At 48.1% G+C, this 24,742-nt stretch overlaps 1 protein-coding gene across 1 annotated transcript; it reads left to right on the forward strand.

Moving 5' to 3' along the window:
* Positions 1–10,355: 10,355 nt before the first annotated feature.
* PRRT1B (proline rich transmembrane protein 1B) lies at positions 10,356–13,830 on the forward strand. Its single transcript, XM_040481198.1, has 4 exons — positions 10,356–10,367; positions 10,420–11,094; positions 11,849–11,992; positions 13,041–13,830. The coding sequence occupies exons 1-4, from the start codon at positions 10,356–10,358 to the stop codon at positions 13,188–13,190; spliced, it is 981 nt and encodes a 326-aa protein (XP_040337132.1). The 3' UTR covers positions 13,191–13,830.
* The last annotated feature ends 10,912 nt before the right edge of the window (positions 13,831–24,742 follow it).

Consider the following 24,742-nt stretch of genomic DNA (forward strand, 5'->3'; position numbering starts at 1 on the left):
CGTGAGTTCGAGCCCCGCGTCGGGCTCTGGTCTGATGGCTCGGAGCCTGGAGCCTGCTTCCGATTCTGTGTCTCCCTCTCTCTCTGTTCCTCCCCCGTTCATGCTCTGTCTCTCTCTCTGTCTCAAAAATAAATAAACGTTTAAAAAAATAAATAAATAAAGAGTGTCTATTGTAGGTAGCCTTGTAGGTCTTGGTTTTTATTTATTCTGTCCATCTCTGCTATTTAATTGGAATGTTTAGACCATCAACATTTAATGTAATTATTGATATGGTTGCGTTTAAGTCTATAATTTTATTATTGTTTTCTGTTCGTCTTCTCTATGGTTTTGCTCCTCTGGTTTACCTCCTAGCCCCATCCCTTCCCCCGGTTTGGGTAATATTTGAAAAAAATTTTTAAGATTTTATTTTTAATCTCTATACTCAACGTGGGGCTTGAACTCAACCCTGAGATCAAGAGTGGCACACTCTACCGACCGACCCAGCCAGGTGCCCCAGTATTTGAATATTTTTTAATATTCCATTTAAATTTATATCTTGGCGTACGACTTCAGCCAAGTCACGATCTCGCGGTCCGGGAGTTCAAGCCCCGCATCAGGCTCTGGGCTGATGGCTCAGAGCCTGGAGCCTGTTTCCGATTCTGTGTCTCCCTCTCTCTCTGCCCCTCCCCCGTTCATGCTCTGTCTCTCTCTGTCCCAAAAATAAATAAACGTTGAATAAATTTATATCTTGGTGTTTTGGCTACATCATGCTGTTATTACTATTATTTTAGTGATTGCTCTAGGGATTAGGAAGCATACCTAACCCTTCACAGTCTGCTTAGAGTTAATATTGTGTCAGTGTTCCTTTGTAACCTTACAGGTCTCTTTACTCTCACATCCGTCAAGCTTTACATATAGTTTTCATGTGTAGTACATCTACATCCATTGAAAACTCACCAGGGGCACCCCGGTGGCTCAGTTGGCTAAGCGTCCAACTCTTGATTTCAGCTCAGGTCATGATCTAACAGTTATGTGAGTTCGAGTCCCACGTTGAGCTTCACGCCGATGGAGCCTGCTTGGGATTCTCCTTCTTTCTCTACCTCTGCCCCTCCCCTCTTGCACTCTCTCTGTCTCTCTCAAATAAATAAACTTAAAAAAGAAAACACTATAAAATGTTATGGTTTTTGCTTTCAACAGTCCTATGTATATTAACAAACTTAGGAGGAAAAATAATCTTTTATATTTACCTCGATAATTGTTTTTCCTTCACCCGAAATTTCCAAGTCTCTCTCTGGTATCACTTCTTTCAGCCCAAACAACTTTCAGCCTTTCTGTTCCAGAAGGTCTCTGGCAAGGTCTCCTCCCTGTTTCATCTGAGAATGGCTTGTTTTACTTGTGGTACACAGAACAATAAGGATGACCCCCAGAGCCCCCTCCCCTAGCTAGTCAAAGGAACACTGATCTCGATGCTGCTACGATAGGATTTTGCAGATGGAATTAAAGTCCCAAGTCAGCTGATCTTAAAATACAGAGATTGTCTGAGTAGGCCTGACCCAATCAGGTGAGTCCTTTAAAAGCAGAGAGATCTCTCTAACTGGTAGCAGAAAGAAAGAGAATTTTGAAGCATGAGAAGGATCTGATGTACCGTGCCTGGCTTCAGAGACGGAGAGGGTCACATGGGAAGGACTGTTTGCAGCCTCTGGGGGCAGAGAGCCTCAGACCCACAGAACTGGAATTGGCCAGCGATTTGAATGAAGCTGGAAGTTGATTCTTCCCTAGAGCTCTAGATAGGAGCTCCGTCCACTTGATGCCTTGATGTTGGCCTTCTTAAAACCCTGAATTGAGCCGCCTGGACTTCTGACTCACAGAACTGTGAGCTAACACATGGGCGTTTTGGTTATTTTTTCCTCATTAAAGAAAAAAAATTGTGATGTGGGGCGCCTGGGTGGCTCAGTGGGTTGAGCGTCCGACTTCAGCTCAGGTCATGATCTCGTGGTTCGAGCCCTGCGTTGGGCTCTGTGCTGACGGCTCAGAGCCTGGAGCCTGTTTCAGATTCTGTGTCTCCCTCTTTCGCTGACCCTCCCCTGTTCATGCTCTCTCTCTGTCTCAAAAATAAATAAATGTTAAAAATTAAAAAACAAAACAGTAGCTCCCTGCGCCCCCCCCCCCCCCACCAGCTCATGGTGACCACCACTCTCCTTTGGTCTCTGAGCTTAATGACCCTAGGGACCTCCTATCCCTGGACTGCCACAGTATTTGTCTTCCTGCGACTGGCTGCTTTTACTTAGCCTCATGTCCTTAAGGCCACTCCGTGTTGTAGAGCGTGTCCGAATTTCCTTCCTTTCTAAGGCTGAGCAATATTCCATCGTATGGATGGACTGCGTTTGTTATCCAAACATCATCCATCAGCAGGCAGTTGGGCCGCTGCTCTGTGTTAGCAGCTGTAAATACTGCGTCTACGGACATGGGTGTCCACAGGTCTCCTGTAGCCCCTGATCTCAATTCCTTGGGCTGTCTACCCTGAAGTGGCACAATTGGATCATCTAGAAATTCTGTTTTTGCCTTTTTGAGGAACTGCTGTTAACAGTGTTTTGCCACAGTGACTGCACCCTTTTACGTTCCTACCGAAGCCGTACAAGGATCTGTTTTCTCCACGTCCTGGCCTCTGTTTTTGTTTTTCTAATTAAAAAAATTTTTTTTTAATTATGTTTTGAAGTTTATTTCCAGAGAGACAGAGAGCGTAAGCCGGGGAGGGGCAGGGGGAGAAGGAGAATCCCAAGCAGGTTCCGTGCCACCAGCACAGAGCGCCCGACGTGGGACTTGAACTCACGACACTGTGAGATCATGACCAAAATCAAGAGCCGGTGCCCCACCAACCGAGTCACCCAAGTGCCCCTTTTTTAAATCCTAGTGATTATAACGAGGCGGACGGGTGGTTTTAAGCTACCGTGTTTGTGGTTACTTTGTGATAGGACGATAGAATGCTAAAACGTATGTACCTTTATTCCTCAAGCACATTTTTTTTAGGTCTCACTTTCTGGGTTGGCCCTTCTTCAACGTTTATTTATTTTTGGGACAGAGAGAGTCAGAGCATGAACGGGGGAGGGGCAGAGAGAGAGGGAGACACAGAATCGGAAACAGGCTCCAGGCTCCGAGCCATCAGCCCAGAGCCCGACGCGGGGCTCGAACTCCCGGACCGCGAGATCGTGACCTGGCTGAAGTCGGACGCTTAACCGACTGCGCCACCCAGGCGCCCCAGCCCTTCTTTCCTTTTGGCACTCTAAGCCAGACTCTAAGCTACTGTCTTCTGACCTAGCCATGTATTGAATGTTTATAGAAATTCGGATTCTTTTTCCCATTTTCTTCTGTTTTCAAGACTTTATTATGATCGTTGGTTTCGAGAAGTTACACGGTGATGTATTTAGGCTGAGTGTTCCCCCCCAGAGTTCCTGTTCTGGATTTTCTGAGTTTTATGGATCTCTAAATTTGTTTTTCACCAGACTTGAGAAGTTGGCAGCTATGTCGTACTTCAAATATATCTTTCCCCCAAATCTCTCCTGGGACTTCCCTGACCGATGATGCATCAGACCTTGTGTGGCCACACAGGCCCCTGACGTATCGTTCTTTTCCTGTTTTTTCCTTTCGTCGTCCTCTCTCCGTTCTTTGGATTAGTGTCTGTTCAGGTTCACAGACCCTTTTTTCCCCCCTGTTCTCTCCATTCTGCTACTGAGGCCAGCCAGTACATTTTTAACTTCAGGTATTATTATATATGCTTTAGTTGAAAATTTCCATTTGGTTCCCTTTTTAAATAATGTTTGCTGGTGACACCTGGGTGGCTCAGTATCGGGCTTGATACTTGATCTCAGGTCAGGTCTCGATCTCCGGGTGGTGAGTTCAGGCCCTGCATGGGGCGTGGAGCCTGCTTAAGATTTTTTGTTTTTGTTTTTGTTTTTTTTTACTTGGATTGTATGTTTTTTGCTCTTGAGTTGTAGGAATTGTTTGCATATTTTGGATATTCGCCCCTTCTCAGATACATGATTTGCCAGTATTTCCTCCCATTCTCTACATTGCCTTTTTCACTTTGTTGATGGTTTCTTTTGCTGTGTGGGAAGCTTTTTAGTTGGATGTGGTCCCGCTTGCTACTTTGTGTTTTGGTTGCTTTTGCTTTTTGTGTTTAATCCAAAAAAATCGTCACCGAGACCGATGTCAAGGAGCTTTCTGCCTATGTTTTCCTCTAGAAGCTTTATGGTTTCAGGTCTTAAATTCAAGCCTTTACTCTGTTTTGAGTTAATTCTTGCGTGTGGTGTATGAGTGCGGATGGTTCCTTCTTTGGCACATGGCCGTTCAGTCTTCCCAACGCCATTTATTAAAGAGGCGCTCATTTCTCTGTTGTATATTCTTGGCTCCTTTGCTGTAAATCAGTTGATGATATATGCACGGGTTTATTTCTGGGCTGTTTCATTGATCTATGTGTCTGGGTCTTTGGGGGTTTTTTGTTTTTGTTTTTGAGAGAGAAAGAGCACGCTATCGGGGGAGAGGGGGAGAGGGAGAGAGACAGAGAAAGAGAGAATCTTAAGCAGGCTCCACGCTGAGTGTGGGCCCTGATGCGGGGCTTGATCTCATGGCCTGAGCTGAAACCAAAAGTCGGACCTCAGCCAATGGAGTCACCTAGGTGCCCCCCCCTTTTTTTTTTTAAATTACAACCTCTTTGTGATGTAGTGTGAAATCAGGGAGTGTGATGCTTTGTTTTTCTTTGTCAAGATTGCTTTGGCTATTCAGGGTCTTTTGCGGTTCCATACAAATCTTAGGATCACTTTATTTCTGTGGGAAATGCTGTTGGGATTTTGATAGGGATTGCTTACACTAAATCTATATGTTACTCTGGGCAGTAGTGTGGGTATTTTCACAGTAGTGTTCCAGTCCATGAGTGTGGAATAGCTTTCCGTTTATTTGCGTTGTCTTCATTTTCTTTCATTAATGTCTTCTCATCTTTGGCTTATAGGTCTTGTACCTTCATGGTTAAAAAAATTTTTTTAATGTTTGTTTATTTTTGAGAGGGAGAGAGAGAGCCAGAGCGTGAGCAGGGGAGGGACAGGGAGAGAGGGAGACACAGAATTGGAAGCAGGCTCCAGGCTCCGAGCTGTCAGCACAGAGCCTGATGTGGGGCTCGAACCCACAAACCATGAGATCATGACCTGAGCCGAGTTGGATGCTTAACCCTGAGCCACCCAGGTGCCCCTAAGTTTATTCCTAGGGGCGCCTCGCTTGTTCAGTTGGTAGAGCATGCTACTCTTGATCTTGGGGTTCTGAGTTCAAGCCCCATGTTGGGGGTAGAGTTTACTTTAAAAAAGGATAAATTTATTCCTAGGTATTATTATTATTATTATTATTATTATTAGATATTCTGTTTGATGCAATTGTAAATGGGTTGTTTTCTTTCTTTTTTAAGATTTTATTTAAAAAAAAATTTTTTTTCAACGTTTTTATTTATTTTTGGGACAGAGAGAGACAGAGCATGAACGGGGGAGGGGCAGAGAGAGAGGGAGACACAGAATCGGAAACAGGCTCCAGGCTCCGAGCCATCAGCCCAGAGCCTGATGCGGGGCTCGAACTCACGGACCGCGAGATCATGACCTGGCTGAAGTCGGACGCCCAACCGACTGCGCCACCCAGGCGCCCCCCAAAAAAAAAATCTTTAAAAAAAAAATTTAATGTTTATTTATTATTGAAAGACAGACACAGAACATGAGCAGAGGAGGGGTGTAGAGAGGGGAAGACACAGAATCCGAAGCAGGCTCCAGGCTCTGAGCTGTCAGCACAGAGCCTGACGTGGGGCTCGAACTCACAAACGTGAGATCATGATGTAAGCCAAAGTTGGATGCCCAACTGACTGAGCCACCGAGGCGCCCCAAAATGGATTATTTTCTTAATTTCTCTTTCTGACAGTTCATTATTAGTGGATAGAAATGAAATGGATTTTTGTTTATTGATTTTGTATCCTGCAACTTCACTGAATTCATTTATTATTTCTGAGTGTTTTGGCGGAGATTTTAGGGTTTTCTGTTAATATCATGTCATCTGCAAATGGTGACAGTTTTACTTCTTTCTTTTCTTTAAAAAAATTTGTTTTTTACATTTATTTTTGAGAGACAGAGTGAGACAGAACATGAGCAGGGGAGGGAGGGCCAGAGAGAGAAGGAGACACAGAATCTGAAGCAGGGTCCAGGCTCTGAGCTGTCAGCACAGAGCCTCACATGGGGCTCAAACCCACAAACTATGAGATCATGACCTGAGCTGAAGTCAGACACTCAACTGACTGAGCCACCCAGGCGCCCCAACTGCTTTCTTTTCAATGGGGATGCCTTTTATTTCTTTTTCTTGTCTAATTGCTGTGGCTAGGATTTCCAATACCATGTTGAATAAAAGTGGTGAGAGTGGGCATCCTTGACTTGTTCCTGATCTTAGAGGAAAAGCTTTCGGCTTTTCACCAATAAGTAAGATGCTACCTGTGGGCTTGTCCTATATGGTGGCCTTGATTATACTGAGGTGTGTTCTATACCCACTTTTGTTGAGTTGTTTTTTTTTTTTTTAATCATAAGTGGATGTTGACTTTTGCCAAATACTTTTCCTGCATCTGTTGAGAGGATCTTGTGCTTTATTTTTCCCCTTTCATTTTGTTAATGTATTGAGTGTATCATATTGACTTTTGTGTATGTTGAACCATCCCTGGAATCCCATCCCACTTGGGACATGGTACATGATCCTTTTAATGTATTGTTGAATTTGGTTTGCTACCATTTTATTGAGGACGTTTGCATCTGTGTGAATCCGGGCCATTGGCCTGTGATTTTCTTTTCTTGTGGCATCCTTGTCTGGTTTTGATATCAGGGTGATGCTGGCTTCATAAAATGAATGTGGAAGTGTTCCCTTCTCTTCCATTTTTTGGACGCGTTTAAGAAGGATTGGTATTAATTCTTTGAATATTTGGAATTCACCAGTGAAGTCATCTGGTTCTAGACTTTTGTTTGTTGGGAGGTTTTTGATGAACATGATTCTGTTCAGATTCTGTTTATCTTCATGATTCTGTCTTGGTAGATTGTATGTTTCTAGGAATTTATTCATCTCGTCTAGGTTGTCAAATTGTTGGCTTTTTACAATTATTCATCGTAGTCTCTACGATCCTTTGTGTTTCTGTGGTATCAGTTGTAACATCTTTTGTTTTTGATTTTGAGTCTTTTCCTTTGTGAGTCTAGCTGTAAGTTTGTCCATTTTGTTTATCTTTTCAAAGAACCAGCTCTTCATTTCACTGATCTTTTCTCTTGCCTTTTTAGTCTCTATTTTATTTATTTCTGCTCTGATCTTTGTTATTTCCTTTCTTCTCCTAACTTTGGGCTTTATTTGTTCTTTTCCCCCTAATTTCTTTCCTTCTAGTTTCCCCTAATTTTCCTCTGACTTGTAAAGTCAGGATGTTAATTTGAGATTTTTTCTTGTTTTTCTGATGAGGCATTTATTACTGTGAACTTTCCTCTCAGAACTGCTTTGGCTGCATCCCATCCCATACAGGAAATCTGTTGTATTTATATATTCATCATGAGGTATTTTTTAATTTGCCTTTTGATTTCACCTTTGACTCATTGGTGGTTCAGCAGCATGTTGTTGAATCTCCACATATTTGTGAATTTTCCAGTTTTCCTCCTGTGATTGCTTTCTAGTTTTATACCACTGTGGTTCAAGAAGATCTTTGGTAAGATAGAAGTCTTGAATTTATTAAGACTTGTTTGTGGGGGTGCCTTGTCCATTAAGCGTCTGACTCTTGGTTTTGGCTCAGGTCATAATCTCACCGTCCATGAGTTTGAGCCCCACCTTGGGCTGTGTGCTGGTGATGTGGAGCCTGCTCAGAATTCTCTCTTTCCTTCTCTCTGCCTCTCACCTTCTTTTTTTTTTTTTTTTTTAATTTTTTTTTCAACGTTTTTATTTATTTTTGGGATAGAGAGAGACAGAGCATGAACGGGGGAGGGGCAGAGAGAGAGGGAGACACAGAATGGGAAACAGGCTCCAGGCTCCGAGCCACCAGCCCAGAGCCCGACGCGGGGCTCGAACTCACAGACCGCGAGATCGTGACCTGGCTGAAGTCGGATGCTTAACCGACTGCGCCACCCAGGCGCCCCTCTGCCTCTCACCTTCTTATGTGCTCGCTCTCTCTTTCAAAATAAATAAACTTAAAAAAAAAAAAAAACTTGTTTGTGGCCTAACGTATATTCTGTAATGGTGAATGTTCTTTGTGTACTTGGGAATAATGTGTATTCTATTGGTTTTGGGTGGAATGTTCTGTGTAGATCTAAGTCCATCTGGTCTGACATGTTTAATTTTCTAAAATGTTTTATCATTTATTTTTGAGAGAGAGAGAGAGAGACAGAGTATGGGTGGGGAAGGGGCAGAAATAGAGAGAGACACAGAATCGGAAGCAGGCTCCAGGCTCCGAGCTGTCAGCACAGAGCCCGATGCGGGGCTCGAACTCACGAATGGGGTTTGACTCCACAGTCTGTCTGCTTTTGGTCACTTTTGTGTCTTCAGGTGGTTTTCTTTTGTGCTTTGTCTACATCCATAGGAGAGAGAGACTTAAAATTAAAAAAAAACTTTTAAAGTTTATTTATCTTGAGAGAGAGAGCAGGCGGGAGAGGGGCAGAGAGAGAAGGGGACAGAGAGAGAATTCCAAGCAGATTCCACACTGTCAGCATGGAGCCTGATGCTGGGCTCAAACCCACAAACTGTGAGATCGTGACCTGAGCTGAAACCAAGAGTCGGGACACTCAACTCACTGAACTACCCAGGCGCCCGGGATAGACTTAAATTTATTTATTTTTTAAATGTTTATTTATTTTGAGAGAGAGACAGAGGATCCGAAGTGGGCTCTCTGTTGTCAGCACAGAGACGTGGGGCTTGAACTCACAAATCATGAGATCATGACCTGAGCTGAAGTCAGACGCTTGACTGAGCCCCCCAGTTGCCCCTATATTTATTTTTTTTAAGTGAACTGCATGCCCAACGTGGGGCTCAAACTCACGACTCTGAGGTCAAAAGTTGCATGTGCCACTGACTGAGCCAGCCAGGCGCCCACCCCTGTTTTACCACAGAATTTGATTTATTTTTTATTTTAGTTTTTAAAAACTTTTTTTAATGTTTATTTATTTTTCAGTGAGACAGAGACAGAATGTGAGTGGGTTAGGGGTAGAGAGAGAGGGAGACCCAAAATCCGAAACAGGCTCCAGGCTCCAAGCTGTCAGCACAGAGCCTGACCCGGGGCTCGAACTCATGAGCCGTGAGATCATGACCTGAGCCGAAGTCAGTTAACCGCCTGAGCCACCCAGGCGCCCCATCTCTTGTCACCTTTAAGAACACTTAGGAAGTAAACCTCCAAAGCCACGCCCTGGGCCGCCCACCCTGCTGTGGGGCCTTGAATGCCCACCCAGGTCCCTCTCGCAGGCCGTTCCTCTGGAACCCACCTGAGACTTAGAGGTCCTCAGCTGTCAGGGTGCTCTGAGGAGTAGCAGGCTACCTTCGGGACTTGTAGAACCCGCTTGGGTGCCTCTGGAGTGATAGCCTCAGAAATAACAGCCCGTTACTTTACCAGCAAAATGGGCTTATCCGGGAAGAGTAGAGAATTGCAACTCCGGATGTGCGAGCTGGGGTAAAATCACAGGCAAGTCCTACAAAGAGGATTATTTTAGGAGGAGGATGCTGGGAGGGGCTGTCCTGACCCGGAGATTGGCAGGAAGGAGTTCAGGGTGAGGGCGGTTTCTCACTGGCCGAGTCGCTGGGGTGGCGGGTCTCTTGTTGGAGATGCAGGGTCCGTCCTTCCCTCTGGGCCCGCGATCACGATGGTCTCCTGGTGAGGGTGCCTCTGCTGGGCTCTGTCAGTAACCGACAGTTGTTCCTGGAATTGATGTCGAGGGTACAGCTCTGCCATCTGGCCTCCTGCCTCCATTTTAGTGAGCCTTCCCTTAGGGATTTCCACAGGAGTCCCCGGGGTGGGTGCCGAAGGCCAGGCCGGGGCTGGAAGGCCGCTCAGGGCCCCTGCGCCCTTGCTTCCCGAAGCTGGCGGGCTTTCCCCACCCCTGCTGGCTGCCCCTTCCCTGCCCCCTCTCAGGCTTCTGTTCCCTCTGTGCCTCAGCTGGCACTTGGCCCTTAGTGACCTCCTGGCTCTTTGAAGTCCATCCTTAGCCCGGGCCTGGCAACCCTGGGGCACCTTGTCTTCCCTACCTCGCAAGCCAGGACTCTGGCTTGGCTCATCCCTCAGACCAGCTCTCCGGGGCTAAGATCCTTACTGGTCCGGTCTTCCAGGGACAGGGCAGTGGGGGCAGGACCCAGCGGCCGCCATGGGGATCAAGGCCTGTGTCCCATCCCTGCCTGGTGCTGTGCTGACCGTGTGGCTGCCCGGAGACCCTTCCTGTCTGCGCCTGTTTTCTCGTCTCACCCTTCCACTTCGGGTGGATCCTTCCAGCACCCAGCCAGCCCAGCTGGGAGAGGCCTGAGTGCGGGCATGTGCAGGGTGGGGACGGGCAGCGTCGCTGCGACTTTGTCCCTGGAGGGGCTGTGACTTGCGGCTCACGGGGAGGAGTCCCACCTGCTCACTGTCCCTGGCGTTTCTTCCCAGGAGCGGACGCAAAAGGGGGCGGCGGCCCCGCAGCCCCCCAGGATCCCCGCGGCCCCGCGCTGCCCCAGCTCCCGCGCCGCCCTCAGCTCCTGGATGAGGACGGAGGGCCCAGCGAGGAAGTGGCCGTGGATGCGGGCAGCTCCCCGGCCCCGGAGGAGCCCCGGGCTGAGTCCCAGGCCGAGGCCTCGACGGCGGCCCCTCCCGAGGCCGAGGCCACGGGCGAGGCCAGACTGGGGCCCAAGGTGGCCGTCGGAGGGGTGCCCAACATCGGCTTCGTGGGCGAGCCCCCGCCCTACGCACCGCCGGACCCCAAGGCAGTGCACCTGCTCTACCCGCCCTTCCCGCAGGGGCCCGTCCTCTTCCAGCCTGGCCCCTCGCCCCAGGCCCTGTACCCGCCGCCACCGGCCGCGCCCCTGTACCCCGCGCCCACCACGCCACCGCTCTTTGCATCGTTCCCGGTGGTGAGTGCCTTGTACCCCTGACCCCGGGTCTCCCCTGTCGCGCTGTCTCACTTCTCTTGCCCCTCCTCCCTCCCCAGTGGGGGTGGAGGGTGGGGAGAGTTGGGGACGCAGGTGACCAAAAGTCACCCTAAGTGACCCTTGCAGAGGGGCTTCGGTGCCCAGATGAGGGAAAGGAGAAGGTCACGCCAGCCTGGGGGGTGGGCAAGCCTGGAAGGCTTCCCAGAGGTGGGGCTTTTGAGCTGAGTTCTGAGGGATGAGGAGGGGTGCTCTGGGCACGGGGTAGGGGGTGGCCAGGCCCGGCTGTTCTGGGAATGATGGTGGTCGACTCAGGGAAGAAAGGAGGGTGGGGGGGTGGGGTCCGTTGTAAGGGGCCCTGGGGCCTTTGGGTGGGAGATGACTTGGTGAGATTTGTAGAAAAACCAAAAAATCCTGGGATGCCCGTGGAGGAGAGCTTAGAGGTCCCTGGTGGTGGGGAGCCCAGTCAGGACGGGGGGGCACCGCCACGGCTCACCCTGGACTGAGCAGTTGGTGGAGGGCACAAGTGACAGGACTCCTGGGGGCCAGGGGGCCAGGGAGTGCAGAGGGAGAAGGCAGACGGGGGCCCTGACCCGGCCCCGTGGCGACCCACAGCCTCACTGGGCGGGAGTCGGGGGTGGAGGGGGGGACCCTCCGGTGGCCCCCGTGGCCGTGTCCTCACTGCGGCGTCTGGAGGCTGGGCTGGCTCCCTCACTGGCTGCGGCCTCTGCCCCTGCAGTACAACAGCTCCGTGGCCAGCATGCCCGCCCCGCCCCTGGTGGAGCACAGGCCCCTGCCCAAGGACTACATGATGGAGTCCGTGCTCGTGACCCTCTTCTGCTGCCTCCTCACGGGGCTCATCGCTATCGTCTATTCCCACGAGGTAGGTGAGGGGGGAGGAGCCCCAGCGGGGCCCACACAGCCCCTGCCCCCCTGTCCCGGCCACTGGGTGGGTGTCTCGGGAGGGTGGCGGGAATTGGGAAAACGGTGCTCGGTTGACCCTGCGGTCCTGGCCCCTCTTGGATGGACACCTCCTCCCCTCTCCTGTCTCTGTCCCGTGCCACTCAAGATCTGCTCTGGAAAAGTCCGCTAAACCGGTTTACAGTGAAGGTGTGAATGATTGATGAGGCCCCAGGAACTGCCTGCCTCGGTGGGGGCTTGTGTTTGACGGGGTAGAGACAGTCCTCCGTCCATCCACTTGTCTCTTGTAGCCCTCCGCCCCCATCCCTCTAGCTCCTCATCCGTCCATGGACCCACCCCTCCGTTTCCTTCTGTCCAACCACCCTCCCACCCACCCCTCTATTCATCTATTAACTCACCTGTCCGCCTCTCCCTGTCTGTCCAACACCTTCCACCTGTCCTTCAGTCCATCCATCATCTGCGTAGCCTTCTTCCTCCCTCCTGACATCGCTGACCGTTACCAGGGAGGGGGCACCCTGGGGACCTGGTGACGCTGGTGTGAGGATGTTCTAACGGAGTAGGCCAGCCCCTGGGGGCTTCTGCCCACGGCAGACCTGGCCGGGCGCTGACCTCCCCGCGCTGGTCAGGCTCCCCCATCATAAACCAGGACGGTGGGGAGAAGGCAGCGCTCAGGACCGCTCGGAGGTGGGAGTCTGGAGGCCACAGCCTGCCTGTGAGTTCTGACTCCGCCGCTAGCTGTGTGGCCCTGGGTGGGCCTTTGTTTCCTCCTCTGCACGGTGGGGGCAGCAGTGACCCCGGTCTCAGGGCTGTCGTGAGGGTTGTAGGAGAGGCTGAGTGTGCACGCCCGTGGCCCCTGTCGTCGCTGCTCCTTCACGCGAGGTGGCCGGGCGGGTCCCAAGCATCTCGGGCTGTCCGCATTCCAGGCTGTGTGCTGGGGCCTGGCCCTGCTGGTGGCACGGGGGGGGGGTCTTGGGGGCTCCCGTCCACTCCCTGCCTCCGTCTCGTTGCAGACGCGTGCGGCCCTGAGCAGGGGGGACCTGGCCCAGGCCGAGGAGGCTTCCCGCAAGGCCCGCTCGCTCGTGCTCTTCAGCCTGCTCTTTGGGGTCTTTGTATCCACCAGCTGGGTCATCTACGTGGTCGTGGCCCTGTACCTCCCCTGAGGGCCGCAGGCTCCTTTCAGATGCCTGGATGCACAAGGACACCCAGCCTGGCCAGACGCTTCCTGTGGACTTTGATCCCTGCTGGTGGCCATCTGTTGCCTCCAGAGGGGCCCCAGGGCCAGAAGAAGGTGGGGTCTGCAGCCCTTGGCACATCTGTGGCTGGGCCTCAGCCCCTACGGGTGGCCTCAGGCAGCGTCCTACACCGGGGTGGCTCCAGAGCCCAGGCCCAGCGGTGGGACGGAGGCCCACTGGAGCTCCGTGTCCTGTGCTTCCTCCCGAGGTCTTTCTGGGACTGGGCTGGCTGGGCCCCCATGGCCCTTGCCTTCACCTTACACCCGGCAGACCACCCAAGGGACCGGGGCTCTCGTCCTCGGAGCCATCTGGAAGGACGTTGCAAACTCCGGCCTCCTCCCACCTCCAGCCCAGCCTGGTGTCCGTGGGGCAAAGCTGCTGGTGTGTCCTCTTCCCTGTCAGGGAGCTGAGTGTGGCGTCGTCCCTCTCCTCGTCGCTCCTGGCTGATCGTCCTGAGCCCTGGCCCCTTCCTAGGAGACAGGCTCTCTCATGTGGACTCCATGTCCAGAAACCAAGGCCACCGTGTCTGGTCAATAAACAACAAGCTGCCCCCGGGCGGGTGTTGCTACTTCCTGGCTCAGTTTCAGGGCGAGCGGCACATCTGTCCACAGCCGGCCTCTGGGGGCTCCCACGCCTGCCCCTCCCAGGGATGCTGTCCACACAAAGGCAGCTCTGTCAAGGGCCCATCTGTCACTCACGTCGTGTGGCCCCTCTGAGATGTGATGCCGCTTCTCCCTAGACCCGCTTCTCCTGGGGCTGCTTCACTAGAAGCTTCTGTCTCCTGGTTTGGGCCCACTATCTCCGTCTGTGGTCTTGCAGCATTTTTGGAATGTGCATTTTCTGCTCACTCCTTCTGCCCCCAATTTTATCGCCCACCAGCGAAGGATCAACTGGGCCCTGTGTGGTAAGGGCACCCTGACTGGGGAGCACAGTGCCAGACAGCCTAGACAGCTCTATGTCGGTGTCCCTGCGTCATGCCTGGTACACCGGTCCAGTCAGCTGTGGTCCTGAGAATGGCTCTCCATTCTAACAAGATTTCGAGCCATCTGCAGAGGAAGAGGCTGAGGGAACAGGGAGCGGGGGCCCCACCGTGGCTTCCCTCCACGCCTTGTGATCGGCAGTGACCTTCTGGCTTGTCCAGGTCCCAGCCCCAAGAACAGTCCTTGACTTTAAGGAGTTCCTGGCTTCTTGAGGAAATTGTGTTTTCCCCATCTGTAAAATGGGCTGGTGGTGTAACTTGTCCCCTGGAGTTGTGGGCAGACTCCGTGGAGGGCCCGTGGGTGTTCAGCATGGTGCCTGGTGTGTGGTGAGCATGTGGAGTGGAGCTGCTGGGGACCCATGGTGGGGATTTCTCCAGGGTCTCCCACAGCCAGAGGTTTTGGGAAAGCAGGGAGCAAGCCTGTTACTATGGGCTTAGGGACCCAGGAGTTTCCCAACCAGAAGGGGAAGCCGTTAATGGGCGTTTTCCTGGGGAGGTGTCCAGATTCAGGGGGGTCTGTGATTCAGCAAGATAAAAAAGCATCTGCATGGAGAAGAGGAAGCCTCCCCCAGCCCCCCCAGCTGAGCCGTACCAGAATGACAGATCAAGTGAAATCAAGTGATTTCTGAGCACCCACTGTCCTCGCACCTGAAGCAGGAGAACGTCCCATCTCAGCCTGGAGATGCTCTGGGGAGCTGAAGAGTCAGGATGAGGAAGTAAGTGGTGAGCGACAACGCTAGGGGGTGGTTGAAAGGTGGTTTCCTGCTGTCGGCACAGGGCTGGTCTAGAATTAGGGTATCAAACACTAGAAAGCATGGTAGCCACCAAAAAGGAGGGCTCCGTTTTTTAAAGGACCAGTAGATGCCAAACGATGTTTGGTAGACCCCAACAGCGACAGCTTTTCTTACTAAACTCTTAAGTAAAATCAAGATAGAAAGAAATCATCTAGACCAGTGTTCCTCGAACTTTATGTAGGAAATCTTTTTGAAATGCAGGTTCTGGTTCAGTAAGTAAGACTGGAGATTTTGCGTTTCTACTGAGCTCCCAGCGATGCTGAAGCTGGGACATGTACCGACGGCAAATGGCACATTTCAATGGAAAATTACTAAAACCATTAAAAGCCAATATACCCAGGATCAAGCTGTGGATGCCCTCTAGTGTCTACTCAACATGGCTGTGAGGTTCTAGTTTCTGTAAAAAACAACAGTGAGATTTGTAGTATAAAAAGTAGAAGAGACAATGATTCCTTAGCAAGAATATCCAAGAATCCATGAAAGAAATTTGGAGAACTCAGTAAAATGGTTGAATTTAAAATCTACAAATAGTCAATAGCAAGAATCAGTTAAAAGTGGAACAAATTTAAACATTCCACTCGTAATAGTGACAAAAACCGTAAAATCTAGGAACATATTTAACAAGACAGATCCAGATCCAAATGAACGATTTTTAAAAAAATTACCAAAAGGCAAAAACAAAAAGCTGGACAAAATAGATAGGAAAAGGTAATAATGTAAAGATATCTAACCTTCTTAAATAGAGATTTAATTGAGTTCCCAAAAGGAAACCAAGCTCTTAAACTATGGCAAAATATTTTTAAAATTAACATGGAAGGAAAGTGTGCAACAATTGCTATTTTTTTTTCAGTTTAATGAGGGGGAACTTTCTGCACCTGATACTAAAACTTAGCATAAAGCTACGGTGATCAGGACAGCATGGCTTTGCCACAGAGATAGATCAGTAAAAAATAACAGAAGTCCAGAAAATGTTCCAAGTGTGTATGAGAAGTTAATATTTGAAAATGGCATTTAAATTGGGAGAGTCAAGGATGGCTTATAATTAGTAGAGTTATCTGGTTGGAAAGAGTAATTATAACTGTATGAAAAAACAAATTCCAGATGGGTTAAAGAGCTAGGTATAAAATAGCCCTGCACTCACCATGACGAAAGCCTAGGAGGATGTCTTTAACCTCAGGGTGCTGGTGCAGGACAGAGGGGAGGCTGCTCACATCTGGAAAACCATCCAGAAAGACTGATAGAACCGAGTCCTGTACATCAGGAAAATATGGATCTAAAGCACGAGGTGGCTTTCACTTGTCACATGGGTAAAGAATTGACTGAATACATCCAGAGTTGGTGAGGGCTCCCTCACCAACTCATCTACTGCCAATGTGTATGCTGCCACTGTATTTCTGGAAAGTAGACGGTCTCTATTAATACATGCACGCTGTATTCACATGCATGTATGTGCAAAGAACAGTCTAGAAGGATATATTCTAAACTGCTGACGGTGGGCTGCCCTTGAGGAGGGATCGGGAGGAAGCGGAGGGTCTGTGCAATATGTTACTGAACTTTAAAACAGAGCTGTGTTCGTGTGTTGTGTAATGAAAACACAACTGAAAAACGTGCATGCCTTTTGACCTGGCAATTCCAGCTTTAGGATTTACAGTGGTGAACAAAGTCTGTTTTCCTGAAGCTTCCAGTCCAGTGCGGCGGGATCTATCAGACAGCGTAGTTACCAGCTGTGCCAGAGCACCACGAAGGAGAGGGAGCTAGGCAAGTTCGAAAGTGGAGAGGAACGGAGGAGAACCTGATTTGGGTGCATTCCAACTTCAGAGATGTTAGAGTGTGTGTGTCTTAGAGTCTTAGACTTCGAAGTATTTGACCTGAAAGTGGTAAAGACAGGCTTTTCTGAGGACGTTGTGGATCTGTTAAAAAGTGCAGTGAGGTGCTGCCAACCTGCACCCCCAAGTGGCTGAATCATTTTGCATCCCACCCCCAGCAACAGAGATGCAAATGCTGCCACCCCTCCCCCACCACCCCCCTCCCCCCATTTGTCTTGTAGGTTTCAGTGCTGCTGGCAGGGAGAGCTGTGGCTTTAAGTTGCATTACTCTGATGACTAAAGATGTTGAGCCTTTTATCGTGTGCTTATCAGCGATTTCCATCTCTTTTTATCATGTGCCTGTGCAAGACTTGTGCCCATTTTATGCTAGCCTGTCTTCTTAATAGTCTCGGGGGGTTCTTTATCTGTTCTGGCACCGAGTCCTGTGGTCTCGCCTTTGCACTCTGTGCGGGGTCATCTGATAAAAAGAAGTCCTCAGTTTTAAGATATACAAATTTATCTTTTCCTTGACGGATAACGCTTTTTGTGGCTTAATAAAAATTCCCCTACTCTTAGGTCATGAAGATATTCTCTTATATTGCCTTCTAGATCCACAGCTTTACTGTGTGTTTTCACATCTGGATCTGTCACCTACCTGGAAGTCCATTTGTTTATTTCTTGTTCCATTGTCACATTTCATTACTGCAGCGTGAGAGTAAGTGTTGATATTGGGAAGGTCAAGCCCTCCCACTGTCTTTAAGGGTCTTGGACATTTAAATTCACTTATATTTATAATCAATTTTAGAATTAACTTGTCAATTTTCACCAAAATAAAGATTGGGATTTGACTATGATTGCTTTAAATCTATGGATTAATTTGGTGACAACTGGTATGTTTACTAACTTTTCCAACAAAAATGATGAATTTCCTTACTTGTTGAGATCTCTAAAAATTTTTCCCCTTGATTTTGAATTTGTTTTCTGTACAGAAATATTGTACATATTTTGTTAGTATCCCTGGGTATCTGATTTTTTGATGCTATTATAAATATTTTGTTTCTTTTGTTACTTGCTAGTATACAGAAATACAGTTGATTCTTGATTATTGATTCTGTATCCCGCAATCTAAGCCCACTTATTCTGATAAGTTATCTGTAGATTGTTGAATTTTTTATTCACATGAATATTATCTATGTGTAATGGATTGTCTTCCTTTTGAAGCCTTACGTGTGTGTGTGTGTGTGTGTGTGTGTATGTGTGTGTATGTGTGTTTTGCTGTCCTGCACTGGCCGGGACCCCCCAGAACAGTGCTGGAAAGAAGTGCTGACAGTGGCAGCCTTACCTTTCTCCTAGTCTCAAAAGTCACGCTCTCAACATTCTGCCTTAAAAGAAAAAAATAGATAAGGGGCGCCTGGGTGGCTCAGTGGGTTAAGCGTCTGACTTCAGCTCAGGTCACAATCTCACAGTCTGTGAGTTCAAGCCCTGTGTTGGGCTCTGTGCTGACAGCTCAGAGCCTGGAGTCTGCTTCTGATTCTATGTCTCCCTCTCTCTCTGCCCCTGCCTCCCCTGCTCATACTCTGTGTGTGTGTCTCTCTCAAAAGTAAATAAATATTTAAAAAACCCTAAAAACAATTACTAAAAAATAAAAAAGCTTTTTCAGATTAAGGAAGTACCCTTTTATTTCTAATTTGCTAGGAGTTAAAAAAAATTGTGCATGGATTTTGAACTTTACTAAATTACTTTCATGTATCTACTGAGAAAATTATGATTTATTTTGTTAATGTTGATTTTTCAAATATTAAAGTGACTTCTCCTGGAATAAACCCATCTTGGTCATGATGTGTTCTTTTTATGTATCACTAGATTCGGCTAGTGTCTTATTTAGGAGTTTTTACATCTGTGTTCGTGAGTGAAGTGGTCTGAAATTTTCATTCTTGTTATGGTTTTGGTATCAGAGTTATGTTGGCCTCATCACAAGAGTTGGGAAGTGCTTCTCATTTGCTTTTTCTCCCTTCCTTCCTTCTCCCCTTCCCTTCCCTTCCCTTCCCTCCCCTCCCCTCCCCTCCCCTCCCCTTTTTTCTTTTCTTTTTTTTTTAAGTGTTGTATAAGATTAAGAGTCATTTCTTACATGCACCTGAGAGAAGTATGTTAAACCCTCTCACCAGGGGGCACCTGAGTGGCTTAATCAGTGAAATGTCTGACTCTTGATTTCGGCTCAGGTCATGATCTCACAGTTCGGTTCATGGGATCAAGCCCCATATTCAGGCTGTCAGTGCCTCTCACCAGGATCACAGATTTGTCTGTTTGATCTTGTAGGTCTGCTGGTTTTTGCTTTAAATATTTTGAGGCTATGTAATTAGATGCATACAGATTTAAACACTAAGTCTTTTGTTTGAATGTACTTCATATATTCTCAGCTGTGTCTTTGTAACTCTAGTAATGCCTTTTGCTTTAGAGTCTACTTCTGATATTGATAGGGCCATGCTAACTTTTTGGGGGACTGTATTTGTGGAATGTATCTTTCCCCAGTTTTTACATATATATAGATATATACATATCTGTCTAAATGTATATATATGTATATAATTTTTTAAAAATTTTATTTGAGAGAGAGTGAGCGTGAGCTGGGTAGGGTCAGAGAGAGAGAATCCCACACAGGCTCTGCACTGTCAACCAAAGCCTGATGCGGGGCTCAAACTCATGCACTGTGAGATCATGACCTGAGCTGAAATCAAGAGTTGGATGCTTAACCAAGCCACCCAGGTGCCTTTTTTTTTTTTTTTTTTTAAGTTTATTTGAGAGAGCACATGCGCACATGTATGAGTGGGCGAGGGGCAGGGGGAGGGAGGGAGACGGAGGGAGGGAATTCTGAGCAGGCTCTGTACTGTCAGCACAGAGCCTGATGCAGGGCTTGAACTCACAAACTGAGATCATGCCCTGAGCCGACTGAGCCACCCAGATGCCCCTCCCTCCAATTTTTACTTTCAACCTTTCTGTATCTTTATATTTTGGACAGATACATCTTGTTAACAGCATGTACATTAAAAAAAAAAATAATAGTCTGATGGCCTGTCTTTCAATGGGAGAATTTAGTCCATTTAGTGTTCTGGTTTTTTTTTTTTTTTTTTTTTAAGATTTTAAAGTAATTTCTGGGGCGCCTGGGTGGCGCAGTGGGTTAAGCGTCTGACTTCAGCCAGGTCACGATCTCGCAGTCCATGAGTTCGAGCCCCGCGTCAGGCTCTGGGCTGATGGCTCGGAGCCTGGAGCCTGTTTCTGATTCTGTGTCTCCCTCTCTCTCTGCCCCTCCCCCGTTCATGCTCTGTCTCTCTCTGTCCCAAAAATAAATTAAAAAAACGTTGAAAAAAAAATTAAAAAAAAAAAAAAGATTTTAAAGTAATTTCTATACCCAACGCGGCGCTCAAAATCACAGCCCTGAGACCAAGAGTCCCAGGCTCCACCGACTGAGCCAGCCGGGTGCCTCTATTTATTTTATTTTATTTTTTTAAACATTTTTTTTTCAACGTTTATTTATTTTTGGGACAGAGAGAGACAGAGCATGAACGGGGGAGGGGCAGAGAGAGAGGGAGACACAGAATCGGAAACAGGCTCCAGGCTCCGAGCCATCAGCCCAGAGCCCGACGCGGGGCTCGAACTCACGGACCGTGAGATCGTGACCTGGCTGAAGTCGGACGCTTAACCGACTGCGCCACCCAGGCGCCCCGTGCCTCTATTTAATGTAGTTAAAAAGTGGGTTTGAATCCGCATCTTGTTTGCTTTCTAGTGGTCCCGCCTGTGTTCTGCTTCCTGCCTCCTCCTGGATAGGCCATTGTTGTTTTTCCCATCCCTTCCCATCAGCCTGGCAACGAGACATCCTTTCACGGTTTCTTTCTGTGGATCCCTAGAAGTCACAGGTGGCACTCCAGACTTCTCGAAGTCAAGTGTTTTATTTATTTATTTATTTATTTATATTTTTATTTATTTTTTTTTTAATTTTTTTTTTCTTAAGTTTATTTGTTTTTGAGACAGAGAGAGACAGAGCATGATCGGGGGAGGGTCAGAGAGAGAGGGAGACACAGAATCGGAAGCAGGCTCCAGGCTCTGAGCCATCAGCCCAGAGCCCGACGCGGGGCTCGAACTCGTGGGCCGCGAGATCGTGACCTGAGCTGAAGTCGGAGGCTTAACCGACTGAGCCACCCAGGCGCCCCTCGAAGTCAAGTGTTTTAGTATCTTCTTCCTAGACAATCCAAGAAGCAATTCAAGAATACCTCCATGCATCCCCTTCCTGGGCCCCACGCCCCTGCTCCCTCTGTTGATTCTTGATCTTTTAAGCCCCAAAGACACTATTTATACAGTTAATGCTCATTCAGGTTTATCTACGTGTCAACTGGTTTTTGTTGATTCCCTCTCGCATGTCAGACCTTCCATTTTGGGGTCATCTTCCTTCTGCCCGAAAACACTGTTTTGCCTTTGCTTGGTGTAAGTCTGAGGATGAAGCCTGGTTTCGGCTGACACTCTCTCGGTTTCTACCTTCACTCTTGAAAGGGATTTTGAGTGGAGAGAGCAGTGTGGGTGGGTGGGTGGTTTCTTTCAGCATTTGAAGATCTCATCCCATCGACTTCTGTCCCAGCTGCTTCTGCTGAGGAGTCTAACTGCTGTACCTTTGAAGCCGATGTGTCCTTTTTTTCACTTCTCTGCTTAACGTGTTCGTGGTTTTTTTTTTTTTTTTTTTTTTTTTGTCTTTAGTTTTCAGAAGTTGAACCACGCTGTGCTTAGAGATTTCTTTTTAATTATCCTGCTTGGGATAAAGCTTCTTCGATCTAGGGCTTGATTTTTTTTCAGTCAAGGACCAATCAGGAGACGTAAACGATGGAGTAATTTGGAGCGAGAAAGATTAATATAAAGAACTATTACCGATGATGGGAGAGAGCTGTGAAGGTAGAAAGAGAATGCTGAAGTCACCCTCGGGCTGAAGGTGACCACCCAAGGAAGGCAAACCTAGAAGGGCCCAGTTCCCAAGGCTGGGATTCAGAAGTTCCCGGTGTGGCTGTAAAGAAACTCACTGTGTTGTGCAGACCAGAGCTGGGTCAGAGCTGGATGAGCAGGACTGACCCCTTGGAGGTACAGATGGGCCATGCTGGTAGGTGAGTGTGCATGTGGATCTGGGGGTGGGGAACTTACTTGCTGGCAGGGTGGCTCATTCCCCGAGATGTGCACGGTCCACGTCTGGGGGGCCACAGTGAGGTGCTTACCAAGCCAGGGCTGAGCTGCAAGCTTGCTGGGGGGCTGCAGGGTGTGGGTACCTGGCTGCATGGCTCCCCGGACACGCCTGTAGCAGCCACGTGGGCAGAGCAAGAACGACCCGAGCACCATGACCACAGCCCCCACCCCGGTCCTGCCGTGTCCCTCCAGGGCTCTCCACTGACAAAACACTGCTCACTACAGAACAGCAAGTAAAGGGTAGACCTGGGCATGAGAAGCAGGAAATTGAAAACTGGCACAATCCGTTTTGGAAATTGTGATTTTTTTAAAATAGCTTTGTTGAACTGGAATTTACAGATTGTAAGCTCATCCTGAGTGTGCAATTATTTTTAATAGCGTTACCATCATCATGATCCGGTTTTTAAACCAATCCCACACCCCAGAGACGCCTCGTGCATTTGCCGTCCATCCCTTGGCACTCCCGGGCACCCACCGACTGGCTTTTGGTCTCTAGATGTGCCTTTTCTGCACATTTCATGTAAATGGCAGCATGTGAGATGCAGTCTTTTGCATCCGTTTTTGAGGTCCCTCCATGTTGTAGCATGGCAGGCCATTTTCTTATTAAACAGCGTCCCACTGTGTGGAAATACCACGTTTGCTCATCCTCTTATGAGCTGGTGGACATTCAGAGGGTTTCCACTTTGGGCTGTTACGAACAATGATGCTGCTCTGTGCACGGTCTCTGCTCTAACCTTCCTCCCGTTCTGGCGCTCGTGAACACTGTGACCTCACAGGCCCAGGTCTTTTCCTACTTGTCGTGTCTGTCCTTTTCTCTCCTGATGCTTCATTCCACGACTGTAGCTCCTCCTCTGTCTCCAGGTCACTAATTCTGTTCAACATATTCATGGCGTTCTTCTCAGCAGTTAAGGTTTATTTTGGTTTTGGATTTTCTGCTTGTCCTCTGTATTTTCCAGTCATTCACCTAAATTCTCAATCTTGCCTTACTCCTAGGATAGGCCAGGCACTGTGCTTTCAAAATCCCAGCCCCTGTGGGTCTTTTTCTGTTCGTGCTTGTCTCTTTGGGTCCCTGGTTATTTCTTATTGTATATGAAAAACTAAGGAAATAATCTGAGGCCTAGGATGATGTTAACCTCCTCCAGTGAGGCTTTGTATTTGCTTCTGACAGGTGCCCGAGACACCAGCAGTCCACTTTGGGGATTGAGAGGACTGGAAGCAGGCTCCGTCCCCAGGAGGACCCATATGTACTTGTCTCCCTTCCACCTGGAGGGTGCTTCCTTGGGGTCTCAACTCTAGGCATGGTGAGTCCTGGACTTTTATTTTAAATTCCCGTTTGTCAGAAGTGCCACAGAGCTTCTCAGCCATCTCTTCTGGAACTGGCAGGCACCTTGAACTGTGTGGTCCCACATGTCAGACTCACCTCCCTGGGTTACTATCTCCACTGAATCCCGGCCCAGTAATTCATCAGCTGCTTGCTTTCTGATGAATTTAGGCAGTGATTAAAAATATTTTGTACAGCTTTTCTAGCAGGATGGCTGGTCTGAATTACTGAGTCTGCCATTACCAGAAGTAGAAATTTTTATACATTTTTAGAATAGACTTATTAAGGACCATATGACATCCCTGTGGTCTTTTTTCCGGAATACTTTTGAATGTATACATTAACTGAGGAATAATTGACATCTTTAAGAAAGCCAATCTTTCTGTCCGTGAAATTTGTGTATCTCTCAATTTATTAAAGTCTTCATATTTTAAATAAAAATCTTATTTTTTAAATTTATGTAGGGAGGTATAATTGAGACACAGCATTATATTTCTGGTGTACGAGGTAAGGATTCAATATATGATACTGTGAGATGATCACAGTAAGCCTAGTTAACGTCATTACTATAAAGTTATGAATGTTTTTCCTTGTGACCATGACTTTTAAGATCTATCGTCAGCAACTTTGAAGTATGCAACACAGTGTTGACTGCAGTCACCATGCTGTATGTTACAGCCCCAAGACTTATAAGCAGAGGTTTGTACCTTTTGACCCCTTCACCCACTCCTCCTACCCTCCACTCCCTGCCTCTGGCAGCCACCAGAACATGCAGTGAACGTGGGGACACATGTATCTTTTCGAATTAGTGTTTTTGTTCCTTTGGACAAATATCCGTAAGTGGAATTTCTGGATCATGTGGTAATTCTATTGTTTTATTTTTTTAATGTTTATTCATTTTTTGAGAGAGTGTGAGCGGGGGAGGGGCAGAGTGCGAGGGAGACACAGAATCCGAAGTGGGCTCCAGGCTCCAAGCTGTCAGCACAGAGCCCAGTGCGGGGCTTGAACTCACGAACCGCGAGATCATGACCTGAGCTGAAGTCAGACGCCTAACTGACTGAGTGCTTAACTTATCTGGGTGCCCCGTGGTAGTTCTATTTTTAATATTTTGGGAACCTCCGTGGAACCATAGTGGTTACACCAGTTTACATTCCCATCAGGACACGACGGTTCCCTTCTCTCCACATCCTCACTAACACTTGTGCCTTGTATTTGGTACTAGCCACCCTAATGGGTGTGAGGCAGTATCTCACTGCAGTTTTGATTTGTATTTCCCTGATGATAAGTGATTCGGAGCATCTTTTCATGTGCCTGTTGACCATTTGTAGGTCTTCTTCTTTTTAAAAAAAAAAATTTTTTTTTCA

This window comes from Herpailurus yagouaroundi, unplaced genomic scaffold, assembly GCF_014898765.1.
Source record: "Herpailurus yagouaroundi ecotype Mexico unplaced genomic scaffold, PumYag 160, whole genome shotgun sequence".
Lineage (NCBI taxonomy): Eukaryota > Metazoa > Chordata > Mammalia > Carnivora > Felidae > Herpailurus > Herpailurus yagouaroundi.